This window comes from Lissotriton helveticus, chromosome 3_1 (assembly GCF_964261635.1).
Source record: "Lissotriton helveticus chromosome 3_1, aLisHel1.1, whole genome shotgun sequence".
Taxonomy (NCBI): domain Eukaryota; kingdom Metazoa; phylum Chordata; class Amphibia; order Caudata; family Salamandridae; genus Lissotriton; species Lissotriton helveticus.
In genome coordinates, this window is record NC_136061.1 from 1904426538 (window position 1) to 1904443812 (window position 17275).

Below are 17275 nucleotides of genomic sequence, written 5' to 3' on the forward strand. Positions count from 1 at the left end.
TTGCGACCCAATTAGGAATTGCAAACAGTGTCTCAGACACTGTTGTGCATCCCAATTTATGAGTCGCAAAGGCAACGCAATTTGCAACTCGCAAATTGGTGGGTCATACATCTTGCCTTAAGCATTGTAGTTCTGAAGTGAATCATCAGCATGGATTGTATTCACAGTTCTACTGAAGCCAGATGTCCCAAGATGGAAAGGGGATAGTGTAAACGTAAAGGTTCAAAGGGCCCTAGCCTTCCAGACTCCCCTGATCGTTGTCCCTTTGCCTAAATCACATATTCTGTATCAGTTTGCTGCTTCATTACTAATTCTCTGAGCAATCCATGGTTCACATCACAGAGTTCGTGTTAAGGAGGTATGGCATTGCTTATGCGTGGTTGACAGGCACACAGGGATGAAAGATTTATGTCTTTGTGCAACTACTTACACCCAGGCTCTGGGCTAATGATCTAAAATGATTGCATATCAATGTGTGCCTATTTGCACCCTGGTTCTGTGACACACGCAATGAATGCTTTGAATCACTGACTTTGTGTCTTTGTGTTACAAGATATTGCCCGTTTTTTTGACACAGAGCGGTAAATAGTATTAAACAAAGGCTTTGTGCCATTGTGCAGCGACTTACTATTATCATTTGTAAATATTACAGGCATATTTTGTGTGCACAGAGCGGGAAATTGGTCAAAACACACACTGTCTAATTGTGCTGCTACACCAACTAATGTTTGAAAACACACACTAAGAATTAGTGTGCGGCGACCTACACACATGTTCTCTGGCACAGAACTTTAAATATTGTACCAAATACAGACTTCATGTCAGAATTATGTTCAGTTCACAAAACACTGCACAAATTGATATAGGACTCAGTTACTCAACTTTGTCAGTCTGCTGCTACTATACGCACATTAATTTTCCTTGAAACAGACTGGTGAAAAAGTTCATTCACAGACTGTGCTACAAAGCTGCTCCTTGTAAACCAGACAGTGATAAATAGAAAGGCATCAGACCCTGTACACCACGTCACCCCATTAAAATGCTGAATGTGATGCTCCGTGATTACTCGGGGCAGCTCGTACAGTGTGTTTGAGTTCTTCCATTTGTTTTAGCATTAAAATCATGTATTATTTTGCATCAATGTGCAAATAAGTCTTAAACATCAGAATGCGGTTAACATCAGATGTATTTTATTTATAAGAATAGTAAGTACACATGTATTTCAGACAGTCAATAAAATTTTCAACAATATCTCATGCACTTAAAAATTACATTTTTATTGAGTTAATATATCAGGTAATACAACTGATTCAGGAACTTTGGCACAGAGCACTGGTTGTAAATCCTGCAGATGTAGGTAGTGCAAAGCAGCATTAGGTTGGCTCTGTTACATGGTTTTCACTGTACAAGATTAGTTGAAGGCTCAAGCTCAAAAATTTTAAATTTCAGAAATCTCTTGTTTTTACCAGTTACAAAATAGTTTTGTACACACACACGCACACGCATATATGTATTGGTTTGCACAACTGTGAAAGTATCTGTGAACATGTACAAATAAGACAGTACAGTAGTCTTTTATCGGGAACGCCTGTAAGCACTGCAAGTACACCTTTCTGAAAGAAACAGTGCTGAGACACTTAAATCAAGCCCAGATATAACGTCATTGTTATTATCAAATGCCTCTTAAAATTCACCTCAGCAGGAACCGCCACTTAGACTACATTCACAAAAAGGTTCTTAAACACCAAGCCAACCAGCAATTTTCTCTACCTATTAAAATTTAGTAGTGAAATTCACGTGCTTCACTAACTGCATTTATGCTCTTGTAATACAATTAGTTATTTTCAAAGAACATTTAGAAAAATAACTAAATACCTTTGTTATGTTACAATAGTTCAAATATATCATATTTCTCTGAGTATCTGTTTACCTTCAAATGACTTCAAATGTATATTACAGAAGTTGCAACTTTTTGTGGAATTAAAAAGGTGTGGAACTTAATTTGACATTTTGTTAACCTAATAATTGTAGTTTACTTGTACTAGTGTCTTTTGATTCAATTAAAATGAAAAGATCCACTAAGGCATTAAATCAATTAAATCCAAAATACAACACCGTTTCCTTATCCAAATGCCCAGAATAATTAAACACACATTTAGTCGGAAGAACTACTGTGTATGGCTATTCACGAATAATAGGTCAGAAATGACAAGTTTGTTAAAAAACACTTTTGCAAAAGCAAGTATTTGCAACATTTCATCTTTCAGAAATATTTTTATGAATTTGTAATTTTTTAATTTTTTTAGAAATATGTTTGCCATCAAAAAATTTATTTGTGACTCATGACATAACTAAATATGCCAATACTTCTACTGAATTAATTCAAATTAGTCTTGAACCTTTTGATCTCCCTTCTCTATTTAAACTACAAGCAGGATTTGATAATTTGATGTCTAGGTTGTTGCGTTCTATAATATATGCTTAATTTTAAGACTCTTTAATGTTAATTTATTCCTAACATTGAAAATTAAATGTGCACATAACAAATCAGGCCATCATCAAAATAATACATTTCATTATATATGTTTTCTTTTTTGTTATCTTAGTATTGTACGTACTTATAAATGTACTGTACAGTTTGAAACCTTTTCAATGAGTCATATTCCGGGATAAATAATGTTAAAAGGTTTATGATAAAGGAACTACTGAAGTTTTTAATACATTAAAGACTTTTATACAATATGAAAATATGCATGTCTAATTCAAAATACCCTAGGTTTATGTTCATAAAACATTTATAATTGTGATTGGGTGGCCACATCAGAAAACTATTTATTTAATCTTTTAGCAATTTTATGTCCAACATAGTTCTGATATTACATCTTCATATCTGTCTAATAGATGCTGATTCTTCAATGCCAGAGTTAAAATGGAAGCAATATGAGTAGAAAACACCCCATAATGCATAATGGCTTGGCATCATTTTACCAACACCAATTTGCTAATAATTTTTAGAACTGCAAATCCTTCAAAGTTTACTAGTCTTGTTATTGAATGTACTGAAAAGCCTACATAAACAAGGGGCTAACCCTTTTTAGTATAACGTTTCTGATGCTGAATGCAGTTGTTTTTAGAAATTATTTTAATAGGGTATGTTTGAAGATCATACCAGCTGAACTAGACCTAATTTTAATTTCATTGTAATTATTATTCATCTGGCCAGTTTTATCAAATGCTTTGTCAAACTGTCTCCGAGTGTCAATGTTGAAGAACATTTTACATGGGTACCTAAAGACACTGAATAACGTAGATATATGAGGCAGTAACTTGCTCAGTCATAGCATGTGTTTCTTCTAACCATATGACAAACTATAAACTATGCCAGTGCCTAAGAATATCAATGATCAGACATGTCTGAGTTTGGCTAGTTTTCTAACTTGTCATATTAGCCCAATTATAAATGGGTGTGTTACTGAGCATCTGTGCTCAAGTCTGGCCCGGCTGTCAACGAGTGCAGATATGTCCAAGTCGTTAAATGACCTATTGGCCATTTCATAAATCAATGACCACATTTATTTGCTTGCTTCAGGATAATCTCATATGCAGATTGCCTGACGTGATCTTGCATATGTAGCAGTAAATGGACTTTGTACATCTGCCCTTGGGAAGATTATTTCACTTAACATAAGAAAACATTTGTTCACCTTCCATGTTAATTGTTAAATACCACTCAAAAGGACTGTAAAATCATCTATCCCTTTCCCCTTCACTTTCAGAACTCTGCCTATAGCAAGATTGACCAGTGCCCTCTTCTGTCACAGATTACACCATGTTGATGTAAGACATCTCTGTAGCCCTTTGATTGAACCTGTCTTAGAATTTGATCACAAATCATTGACTCTGTCTAAATGTATTTCTAATGTATTGACCTCCTCTCTTTCCTCAGAAAATCATGGGAAGGCATTGTAGCTCCCTCTCCAATACTCAAAGTAAATGAAAGAATTTGTTTTGTGGTGACATTAAGGCATCCTAATTCTGTGTTACTGATAGCAATATTCTGACTTCGGTGTATGTATGTGTGTATTACTGAGATGTCTACAATATGGGATTAAAGAAGCATCTTCTAGACTGGTCTCTGGCCTCAGATGAAGGAACCAGGGATCTATGGTGCTTTGCCTCCCAATTACATACTGATTCAAGTTCAAGTACCTATGCAATGTATTTAATTCGCTATACACAAGGAACAAACTTACTTTGCAATTAATTAGTCGCTCTTAACCAGAACGAACCAACTATATCGACCATTGCCACCCACCTAGGCATTCTTAACAATACGTCTGCCTAGTGAGTTGGCCACTCATTTGGAGTACCAGCAACATTCATAGTCACTGTCCAACATCTGGAATGCCCTGCTCAACCCCTGGCATTCTAATATTAAGAAAATGCATGAAGATCCAACACTTCTCTCAAACTTGTATTCCTTCGGCCATCCTGAAATAGATCCCTCTCTCCTTCTGGGTTAAAGGTGAGCCTAATCATTTTATCTTTTCCTTTATGCATCCTCATGTTACAACCCTATTTAGGCAGCCACAATCCAATGGCTTAGTATTCATAATTGACAAGTATAAAGTGCAGCAATACCACATTGGTGGTATAAAGAGACATAATCAATAACACAATTAATAAATATTATATATTTGTATATTTTGTGTGCTCTCGCAGACATATTTATTGATATAAATATATGTATATGTGTTTATACAGAATATTTTTGAAAGACCACACTGTCTAAAATACGTCAAATATTGTATGTCTGTGTAAAACAAGCCTTACTTCTGTATACCCCTAACACTTTTCACATTAGCTCCTTCTCCATCACAGAGGGCCTACAATACATGTTCAACTTCACTTGAAACAACTTTTGTTCTCCTTATCTGCCATTCTATACTACCAAACTTTTTAAAAAATCGGCATATTCTTTGTAGTAGCAGAGATTGTATTAGGTAAAGAAAAAATGGTTCTTTGAGAAATCTTCAGCAGTCAAACTGAGAGCTTTGTCAAAAGTCAAAAGGAACTGAGCAGTATAGAGAAAGAAGCAACATTACTAAGTCAGTGATTGTACATGCCCCATAGTTAAGCAAAAGCAAGAGCAGCGCTCAAGAATCTGTGAATTCAGTAGTGTAAAGAAATGTTTTTATGTTCTGAATTAAATCTGTACTCGCATACTAAAACCCTAGAAATAAGGTATTTTGATGTGGCGATTAAGAAAATGACTGCTGTAAATTCATCTAGTAATACAGACAAATATCACAGCATATCACAGCATGCCACAACAAAAAATGAGGTACGTTTTGGTCATGTAAAACCAGAGGTAATTCAACATCCTAATAACACTTCTTGCAATAGCTCCCTCCTCATCCAAAGAAAGAGACTTCATGGTAGTAACAGAGTATGTTCAGCCACATTACTACATCAGTGATTACACATGCCCCATGGTTGAGCACAAACAAAAACAGAGCTCAAACTTTCTGTATATTAAGCAGTGTAAAGAAACATTAGATATATATTCTGAGTGAAATCTGCACCGCACATGCTAGAGCTGTATAAATTTGCTGTCTTTGGAATGATGCGGGTGCCAACAATATTACTGCAGTAAATCGAGGGAATAGTTATACATATATTTATCATACCACACTAACATCTAACACTCAAAAAATGTGTTTTTTTCTGGTCCAAGAAGGTACATAAGAAAAAAACAAAGTAAAGGCATGACACCTTAAGCAACCAATAGTGTGTATTTGCCCTTTGGCACCTCTGGCTTGATAGCCATGGCAAACAGACCGTATATACTGTATGCTTCATTCCAAAATTTTCTGGTGAATGCTCATGGTATAAAAAAGTGACTTCAATCACAAAAGGTTACTAAGGTTACTAATGTTACTAACAGTACACTAGATATATTTATACCTACATTATATACATCACCTACGTGTAAATAATTATTGCTTTGCTTATTTTTAAAACCTTTTTGCAGACATCTCAACATTTCCAAAATATGTACATTTAAAAATGCTAGAGGGGTTTGACAATAAAAAAGGAAATGAGAACACATGGCAAGTGCAGAGTATACACATATCAAATATCCTTAAAAACATAATAACATTTCACTGTGAATGTTCAATTTTATTCCAAGTCTTATAGTGAAATTCCAAAGTGTAAATTTGATTGTTTGAGTTGTAAGGGATTTACCCATATGTGGAATTTCATGCAGTGTTTAAGTTGAATTTATACAACGAAAAAAGTAAATTGCTCTAATACTGAGTGCCAGCCTTCTATTTGCAGTGGGATAAAGGTCAAGCACTATTTGCTCTACCAACTACTAGCACTATGGGTAAATGAACTGTATAGAGTTTTCACTTTTCCTAAGTCACAAGTTTGAATCTAACTAGATAAATATGTGTTTATGTTGAAGACGGGCACAGAACGAGATATGGTATGTCAAAAAAGTATAGGCATGGTATGTAGAAGTGTTTGGACACATGGGGGTAGAGTTTTGCGGACAGGATACTCCGTTACAAACATGGAAGATTTCACCACAATATTGCAAGTGGATTAAATATAGCATACGGCACAAGTAATATAGCGGACAGGATATCTGTCATGTTTGATGGAGTATCCCCTACACCACAAACTAAATAAGGCCCATTGTTCTTACATAACAGATTTGACTGACTATCCCCATATTGTTATGAGTATGAATGTTGCCCTTTCTAATGAATAGCAGAACGCAATCCCATGCCTAAGTGTCTAGCTGGCCAGTGTTTAAAATGGTTGACCAATGCTCATCAACATATCTATAGCATGTTATAATAGTCAGTGGCATGTTATACAAATCTGAGTATGATAAGGAAACCTAATGCGTATAGTTCATTTGCGAAAAGGTAATACCCCTGATTTCGTTCCTTTGAAAGTGCATTCTTTATCCATGGAACTCTAGACAGATCCATAGATTCCATCTTTGAGAAAATCGTAAATGCTATGGCACTTTTGTACCATAGCATGTTGTATACACAATCTTATTTACAGCTTTCTAAGTACATAGGCACCGTGCATAAGATTTTCCGATCAGTTTCGTAGGACGGGGTGCCACATTGACACAGGTTTCCTCAAGGTCGCCAGCATCTGGTTCCAGTGGGTCATGCCCATTCCACTTACTGCAGGCCCAATGATGACATGGCCAATATTTTCCGTTTTTCCATCATCAGCGCACTCTGCTACTGTTACCCTTAGTGACAGATCCTGAAAAGCACAAAAACATGTTGTTATGATCCTCATGTCTAGACAACTGGAACTGCTACTCCTAAAAACAATAAATTAGCGTACTAGTGTTATGGCAATTTTGGCTGTTTACATCACCACAGTTTATATGTGCACATCTGTAAAAAGGAATGATGCAGGCGTGTGAACAGTGTGAACTATTCACAAGCTTCAAAAATGTAAAAATCTGTCTGTATATGTTATACCAAAGTATAATGTAAACAACAGATTCTCTCGTGACACACAGTGAGAATATCACATGATTTTCCAACAAGCATTGGCAAAGCCAACATGTAATTTTTTTGGTTTGGAGTGCAGACCTATTGGCTATGCGAGTGTCTTTTATCAATGTTGTTCAGCTAACAATAGCAAAGAGAAAAAAAATCAACAGCGTCCCAAAAGTTGTGATGATGTATATGCATGCCCATGTCACAATAAATGGACTAGCGTATTTCATGACGCAGCAGCAGTTTTGTTTCATTTACCATTCCAAGGTGGATGATGCCACTCTTGGAGCAGTACTTTAAAAAAATAGAAAAAGGGTGCCAAAGTACGATTTACTTGAGAAAGGAGCAGGCTGGCAGTCGGCCTAGGGCATTTTAAAGCAGCACGAGGCAGTATGTGAGCAGGTCATGTCCCTCTGTAATGTTTCCGCCACGTATCTGCGGTGAATGTTCCTTCCCAGTCTCCCTTGTCTCTCTTTTGGGCTACTGTTGTGTGATTCCCATTTCCCTTTTCCCCCACTACAGCAAACAGCATGGGGCAATGGGTCAGTCTTTTAACCCTCTGGTTAACGTCACTTTGATTGAGTGTGTTTTGCTCTTTCACAAGAAGGACATCTGCACAAAGTTTAGGTCCCTTTAGTGCCAGTGTTGCCTGATATGATAGTAGGACACATTTGAAGTGAGCGCAGAGCACATACCAACTTTATCAGTTCCTGCCTCCTTCCAATGCTGTTGTAAATTCCTTTTGAGGTGGACTGGTGGTATTTCATGGCATACCATATTGTGTTCCAGGATTCTGTTTCACCAATGGTTCTTAAATAAACTTTTCCCAGAAAAAAAGCTAACTTTATTGTGTTTATATTGCATCACACTTACAACAGTTGTATTTAAACATAAGTGGGGTGTAATTTGAGTTTTAGTATCCAGTATTTTATACTGTGAACCCTCTTTCATTCCTTCTTTCCATCAATTTTTTTACCTACTGACTTTCTTTTCTTTTTCTTTCCTTCTTTCTTTTTCTTTCCTTCTTTCTTTTCGTCCTATTTTTCCTTTTTCCTTCTTTCTTTTTTGTCTTCCTTTCTTACGTTCCATCTTTCTTCACCTTTCCTTTTTCTTTCCTTTCTTCCTTTTTGCCGTTTTTCCTTCTTTCAATCTTCCTTTGTTTCTTCTCTTTTTTGTCTTCCTTTATTCTTTCATACATTCCTTTAGTATTTCTCTTTCTTTCTTTCCTTCGGTCCTTTAGTCTTTCTCTTTCTTTCTTATTCTTTTTTCTTTCTTTCTTTCTTTCCTTCTTTCACCTCCTTCTTTCCTTTATACCTTATTTTCTTTCTTTCTTGCCTTCTTTGTTTTGCATTATTTCCCTTTTTCTTGCCTTCTTGCCTTAGTTCTTTTTTTGCCATATTTCTTTTTTCTTTTGTTCTTTCCTTTTTTTTTACTTTTTAGGTCTGGCATAGAGCCAGTTGCAGCTGTCTTGGACCATTGTTGTTTAAATACCAATTGATACCCAGGTCCAGTACCTTTTGGGTTACCCCATTACTTTAATGGCAGCTGTCTTCCCAGCATCATGTTCTAAAAAAATTAAAAATATTAAATATATTGAGCGGGTTTGAGCCTGACCCTTCAACCATTGGTCTGTTTGACTGTCATTCACATTTTGCTTCCAGCCACCACACAATACAGCATAGGGCAGTTGTCCTGCCTAGGTAATCCATTGATTGTCTGGCACTGTGAGTGACTGCCTCCTGCCTTTTCACATGCACTCCGTCTAAAAAAAGTGTTATACATTGCCACCAATGGTTGGCAAATACTTTACTTATCCAAAATCTTCTTTCATTTCTTTTGTTAATATGATTTTAAAAATTGTCAGTCTCATTCTGCGTTTTCAGTTGTTGCGTGACAATATGGAAAGAATTTATTATTCAACGTGAATAAAATGGTAGGCTGGAAGCATGTGCACTTCACTGGAATTAAATATTAAATGCTAGTGAGGCTTCTCAGTCTGCTTTTAGTTCAGTTTGCATGGTGATAGAGCTCCAGCATTTTATAAAGCTGATTGTTAGGTTAAGCTCTTTCTGCACCACCCACATTCAACACTTCCGGCGCATGTCGCTCCTCCTTTGCACAACACCGACTGGTCCTAGCAAAATAATCTCCCTGTAGTTCACAACATTGGGCATTTCACTTGTCTCTCGGTTATGAAGTCAGTGCTCACAGTAGGAAACTGAAGTGTGATACGGCATCACTCCAGTAACTGCACACTTTGGGTGTATTTCTGAGGCTGTTTGCATCGTTCTTGCACCATGCAATGTGGTGCAATAGCAACGCAAACCTTAAGACACATTTTTTAGGCCACGCTAAAGCCACTTTGCTTGGTTCTGAGTGGCTCCATAAATCTGGAGTAATGTGATGCAGTGTAAATCGCAGCGGCCGTTACTCTGCCCTGGAAAGGCATCACGTGGGTGTTCCCTCACAACTCCAATGAATTTTGACGCATCCTCAGATTTACAATAACTTGTAAACCTAGGAATACGCCAAAATTGTACACCTTGCCAGGGGAGGTGTAAGAAGGAGAAATATATCTATTTCTCCTTGTCTCTATTTCTCCTTGTTGCTTCCTCTTTCTATGTGTGCAGCATTGTGCAGCACACATAGAAATAGGAATATTGCTCCCAAGATTGCTTTGTGCAGGAAGGTGTCCCTTCCAGCGAAAAAAATTATTTCTTTATACAACACAAGCACCCTTGCACCATACAACACAGGCACCCTTGCACCATGGTGCAAGGGTGGCTGCTTGGATGCTAGGCTGCCAAAAGGGCACTAGTGCAAGGAAAAGGACAGGAATTAACCATATTGCTTTAAATACGGTGCATTCTTGCCCTTTTCCTGTAACGCAGCGCATCAAGGGGAGTTTCTGCCCTGCACTGCGTGACATTCCCATCAATGAGTCCCTTGGTTTGCCACATACAGACCTCCCTAATACACAACAGTCGCCACTTTTGCCAAAGTATGCATGCCAAGATGTGGGGAAGTAAAACTTGAGAACAAATGTCACTTTTGTTTGTCATGAATATTTTGCTACTAATACAACTAAACTTGAAAGTTGTGAAACTACTGCGTGAGGGGGGCAGCCAGCAGTGTCAGAAACTAATTGGATTCCAGGCAAAAAAGTCAGCAGAGCATCCGAAATGTATTTTATGTTCTTTTTTATTTTATTTTAATCCTCCTAGTAAGCTTTTTTTGTGTGAATCTGTTTTTATTAGGTTTTCACATAGGTACATGATATGTGCGTTTCCAGCGCATTTCCAATACTGAGGTAAGGGGGTGTGGAGAAGGGAAGGGGAGAGAAGGGGGCTTTTTGGGCATAGTAGTCCATTCATATCTCGCAGTGTTAGGTGTCCATTGGAGCGTAGATATTGGTGGATGCTGGCCTCAGCATGCGAGTGCACGTGTTACCATCCCAAGTCATTGGTTGCACTGGTGCTTGTGTATAGTTAGGTGCCGATAGCAGATTCAAGGATAATCAGGTAAATAACATGCAATAGAACATATAAAACATATATATAACCCGTAATCCCCCCATAGCTGCATAGACAGCGTTTCATGTTATCCAGACAATGTACAGTTACAAACTGCCTCCCCGTTTCCAAGATGTGTACACGTGTGTTATGAGAACCAGTATATGCTTGCCTTGAAGATGGTGCATACGCTGCGACAAGCGATACCTCAGAGTAACCTTTGTGTTATAAGAGTGACGGCAGAGGCATCGAAGCAGACTTTCAGGTTCACTGAGTTTTCAACAACATTTAAAGAATGCACCCTGAATTGTTGTTACGGAAGATCAAAGTTATAATAAGCGATCAGATAAAGGAGCATATTTATAAGGAGATGCCGGAGCAGGGAGCTGCGCCAAAATTGGCAGCACCGTGCTCCAACATTTCCAAAACGCATGAACGTATGTACAACAATACGGTGCACCCCTGTGTTTACCCTAGCGCTGTCGCTAAAATTAACTGCATGGTGCCAAGGCAGGCACTCTTGCACCATAGTGCAAGGGTGCCTGAGTTGCAGGGAATGATTGTTTATGCGCAGTAAGGTCCTCCTTCCTGCACATAAACAATCAATAATGGCGATTTGTTACTACTATGTTTGCTGCAGAATGTGGCACAGCTAGAAGTAGCAAATTGTCATTGTTTAATGATTGTTTATGTGCAGGAAGGGACACCTTCCTGCACAAAAACAATTATTAATGGTGTTTTGCCCTTTCTATGTGTGCTGCATTGTGCAGCACACATAGAAAAAGAAAAAACAAGCCGAAATAAAAGTATTTATCCTTGTTGCACCATTCTAACATTTACTATTGCATGGCATTAGTTTTCTGAGCTGCCTCAGATTTACACATCCTTGTAAATCTGGGGCAGCATCAAAAGGCAATGAGTGTTGCGATGGAATGCCCACAGCAATACCATTGTGCACCCCTTTCATGCAAAGTGCATGTAGGGGGCCGTATATACAAGGCGTTGTTATGCCACAAAAAGTACCTTAACACCGCTTTGTAAATATAGAGAAGGGCATAGCACCACTAGAACGTCACAATAAGTGACCCACGTTCTGGTGGCGCTAACTCCTTGTAAATATACCCGCAAAGACTGTACGAGGGGCTATTCTTATATAAAATGCCTTTAGTCCATCGCATACAAAATGACAGGTATGGAGTACCCATTGCAGTGCTTTCCAAAGGTGGCGGCAGTCCCTCCCTGTTGAACCCCACAGGTATTTAAGTTCACTTAATGTCAGCTTGAAAATTTTTGTCTTGTTCCTAATGCATATGTACTTTCAGCAGATGTTTCTTATAATCATACCATGTGCATAGAGTACCTCAAGCTTCTATGATAAGGGCATCTTGTGTGTAAGATGTGGCTAGGTTCCCTATTTGTCTCACACTCTTTCTAGTAATTACTTTATTTATGTACTGCTTGCTACTACAGTTTTTCTTAGCTGTAAATAAGAAGTTTACCATAATCCCATTGAGGAGTATTCAGTTTATCAAACTCTTAAGGAGGGAGAGCTTAGTTGGCCCTCTAGGATTCAAACATTTCACGCTGGAAAAACTTGTGTTAAGTGCACTCCATCGTCATAATCTACTTACCATGGGGATATTTTCCCCAATGGCCATGTTGTACAGCCCACTGTTGATTCCCAATCACAGGGCACTTCATACATGCTTTTTTTTGTGTTTCGCCTGCCGAAGGCTGCGCTCTGCGCAGCTTTTCGGCGCAGGCGAAATCCTTTGCTTACAATAAGGACTTCGGGAACGTCCCCCGGCTCTCATTGGCTAGCTCCATAAATGGAGGCTAGCCATTGGGTGCCGGATCTGTCCGTCAAGGCCGGACCAGATTCGGGGGCGTTCCCGAGAATTTTTCTCTTTTGGCCACGTCATGCGGCGGTGGGCGGGTCTTTTTGTTTGGCTGGATGAGGTTTGTTTGGGCCATTTGGCGGCCGACCGCCGACCGAGGAAGTCCAGGTGAGTGGTTCCTTTCCTGTCCGTTCCTTTAGCTGTGTGGTCCTGCCTTCCTCCGTGTCCCCCCTCCCGCCGTCCCCCCTCCCGCTCTCCGTGTGCCCGTCCCCCCCTCCCGCTATCCGTGCGCCGTTCCCGCCCCCCTCCCTCCCTGTGCTCGTGGTGCTTGTTTTGGAGTTGGCTGCAAGATTCGAGTTCCCACGAGGCAATCAGGTAAGGAGCATTTTGTTTATAAATGTGTTTTTACTTTGTAAGTTTACGTATTTTGACGTTTTGGCTCTTAATGTCTTTTTCTCTGTTTCCTTTTTATTTTTATCCCGTTCCCGACCCCCCCCTCCCGCTGTCCGTTCCCGCCCCCCCCTCCTCCCGCTGTTCGTCTAACCGTTCCCGCCCCCCCTCCCGCTGTCCGTTCCTGCCCCCCCAGCCCCCACCCCCAGACTACGTGGAGCAGAAATGACGGAGGGGGAGCTGAAGAGCGAGGGGGTTGTGTTGTGACTAGGATAGCTCGCAGCAGTAGGGGTATGGAGGGAGAATTGAAGGAATATCGTTCAATTGTGGTATAATACATACTGTGACCGGAAACCTAGAGTCCGGTTCATGGGTGGGGGTGTACAGGGTTAAAAACCTTCAGAGTAACATTGGGGATAAAGTGAGCGAGTCCCACAGATTGAAAAGCCCTGGGTCATTTAGGTGAGACACAAGGTGGGGGGCTTAACATGGGTAGATGAGCTGTTTATGTGTGTTGTATATTATATGCCGTATGATGCGATGATATCTTTCCTTATGTAATAGCTGCAATGTCTAGAAAACTAGTGGGAGGATACTCGCGCTAGGGATGCCTTTAGGCGATGCAAATTTGAAGTCATTATACGTATGTGCGAAAAGGATGAAATAGTCTGTATTAAAGGATTATGTATTTGCTGTGACTGTGTATATATCTATATATACACAAACAAAAAGTTCGTGTTGAATGCGTGCATGTGAGGCAGTTGGAAAATATAAGGAGGATAGGCAGGGTGTATTTGAATAACGTTAATGAGGGCAAAGCTGGCTTGGGATGCGATACATGTGTAAGGTAGAGATGGGCAGATGTCACGTGCTCAGGGATTTATGGATTGATCGCATCGGTGTGACCTTATATAACGTGTATTAGTTGAGATTGTATGTCCTTTGTTGACAAACTGCCCCAAATGTGTGGTAGGCTGAGAATGTGTGCAGTTGAAATGAGGCTGCAGAAGTGTAGGTGAGGGTGTAGTGAGGTATAGATAATGTGAGATACATGTGTTGGGATTAGATGGTCATGGAAATTTATCTGCTATATTTTGGGTTAAATACGTTTTCGGGCGCATAGCCGAAGTGCTAGATTTGCAGGGGGTGTGGATGTTCTAAAGCCTTGGTCGGGAGGCGGATGCCATTGTCTGCGGTTGCGTTGTCGTCGACATTTTAAATGTTTACGTATGTATTCACATCACCGTGATGTTCTTAATCGCAATGCCACCGACACTCAGTGTGCCTTAACATTTCCAGATCGAACAGCTGTTCTTCCACACAGCACTCTCTGTATTGATTTGTAGCGTGTCTGCTGATGCACGTTACATTCTTAATTGCTATTAACCCAAGCAGAACTGCGTGAGCGCAAATGCATGGATTTGTAAACAATGAAAGGCCCTGCATTGTGTAGGCCGACTTTTGGTCATTCTAATGCACTGCCGCCCTCCATGCCACTCTGTTCCTTTTATACATGCTGGTTGGTGTCTTGCACTGTGTAAACAATAGAAATTGAATTCCCAGCATGACCATTCTCAAAATCCGGGAGTGCTCTTTTTTTACAGGATACATTAACCACGGATTTGCAGTGCATGTGGGGAGCTACCACTCGGAACCTCCACCCCTAATTACTTTCTACACTCCACTTTTTGCCAGTGCTGCGTTTCACAAATCAATACAATGCATCTCTCACAACGCAGTCAACTACATAGATGCATGGCGTCATTTAGAAAGAACATTGGCATATGGCTGTACTAGAATATCCCATTTGCTTAAGAACATCTTCAAACAAGTGGGATTGTTGTAAGGGAAAAATAGTTACATAAATCCCGTCGACTCAGTGGGTAATAGCCTTGAAGCCAAAAATCCCACACAACTGTTTCTTCTGACAGATAGTACAAACTCTTTGTTGGTATGGTGCTATTTTTGTAGAGGAACCTTTAGCCAATTTTGAGTTTTTAGCCATCCCCACCGTGTCGTGACTCGCACGGTTAACGTAAATGGTGAAACTATGAGTTTCAGAATATTGTGGGAGTGCAGAGTGCATAGGGAGTGCAGAGTGGAGAGTGCATAGGGAGTGCATAGGGAGTGGAGAGTGCATAGGGAGTGGAGAGTGCATAGGGAGTGGAGAGTGCATAGGGAGTGCATAGGGAGTGGAGAGTGCATAGGGAGTGGAGAGTGCATAGGGAGTGGAGAGTGCAGAGTGGAGAGTGCATAGGGAGTGGAGAGTGCAGAGTGCATAGGGAGTGGAGAGTGCATAGGGAGTGGAGAGTGCATAGGGAGTGCAGAGTGGAGAGTGCATAGGGAGTGCATAGGGAGTGGAGAGTGCATAGGGAGTGGAGAGTGGAGAGTGCATAGGGAGTGGAGAGTGGAGAGTGCATAGGGAGTGGAGAGTGGAGAGTGCATAGGGAGTGGAGAGTGCATAGGGAGTGGAGAGTGCATAGGGAGTGCAGAGTGCATAGGGAGTGCAGAGTGCATAGGGAGTGGAGAGTGCAGAGTGCGTGGAGAGTGGAGAGTGCATAGGGAGTGGAGAGTGCAGAGTGCATAGGGAGTGCATAGGGAGTGCATAGGGAGTGCATAGGGAGTGCAGAGTGAGTAGGGAGTGCTATGGAGTGCATAGAGAGTGCAGAGTGAGTAGGGAGTGCTATGGAGTGCATAGAGAGTGCAGAGTGAGTAGGGAGTGCTAGGGAGTGCAGAGTGAGTAGGGAGTGCTAGAGAGTGCAGAGTGAGTAGGGAGTGCTAGAGAGTGCAGAGTGAGTAGGGAGTGCTAGAGAGTGCAGAGTGACTGCAGAGATTAAGCTAATGGCAATGTAAATGACAATGCCATGTATTTATCTGTTTTAAAAACCAACACATAAATACAAATTTTGTCACTTACAATGCCAATAACTCTAACTTTTCCAAAGGCGAAACCATTGCATTGTAAATGCTTGTTTTTTCCTGAGACTACACAATACTCTCCGATCTCTCTTCCCTTCCTACCCCCTGTCACCTGAGGACTTTCCACCCCTAGCACTCGAGGTGACTGACACGGATGGTGTCAGTATGATCTCCAGATTATACTGTTTAATTATTAATATAGAACTTGACACGATTGTAGGGGTGAGGGAGGTGTGGGCGGGGCTGGGAACTCCCCTTACAGGACAAGATATGGATATATTGCTGCTCACAGATCCAAAGCATCTTGTTTAACCATAAACACAAACTTTTACATTTTTTAATTCCTCCATCATATCTCTCTCCCCTTCAGACATAGTTAAATTTGATCCAACCAGATCTGATCGCTGTCTCAAGTGTCGCTCCCTGGGGCTGATTTTACACATCAGACCTGGACATGCTCAGTGATTTACTCGTACTGGATCTAAGACTTCTCTTATGTCTCTGCCATGACCAACCTGGAGCTCCACCAGACCCTCTGCTTTCCCTTTTTGGATACACTAGGGACATACAGCGTTCTATACGCCAACTTATCTCGTTGGTCATCTTACTTGCCAAACAGGAGATCGCGCTCTATTGGAGTAGCCACAACCCGCCCACTTCATCAGAGTGGTTTAAAGCATGACATACTGTGACAGCATTAGCTAAGATTATGCCCTTCTTCAACCACTTCCATTTCGACCCAGGAATATATATGGCAGCCTTTCCGCTAATACCTTTGCACTCTTGCACATGACTCCACTAATTCATAATGAAACCCCCATATCTACTGACATCCACCTATGTTACACTCAAACACAGTTTGATTCTATAAAAAACTGTTATACTTGTGCATTGTAATGAGGTGCAATATTGCTACATTGGGATTATGCCATGTTCGTTGATGTGATTCGACTGCTTGCTGTTGTTGTCTTTTTGCTATCATTGAAAACTAATACAGACAATTTTTTAAAAAGTAAGAAGAAAAGAAGCCAACAAAAGAAAGACACAAAATAGGAAAAAAGTAAAGTAGCAG

At 40.2% G+C, this 17275-nt stretch overlaps 1 protein-coding gene across 1 annotated transcript in view; it reads right to left on the reverse strand.

Annotated features, from left to right (window-relative positions):
* Positions 1-1684: 1684 nt before the first annotated feature.
* Positions 1685-17275, reverse strand: part of SYT12 (synaptotagmin 12) — an 866886-nt gene continuing 851295 nt past the window's right edge. Inside the window, exon 8 of the mRNA XM_078682889.1 lies at positions 1685-7299. Coding sequence (XP_078539015.1) covers positions 7126-7299 — 174 coding nt within the window. The 3' untranslated portion in view covers positions 1685-7125. The remainder of the gene's footprint in view (positions 7300-17275) is intronic.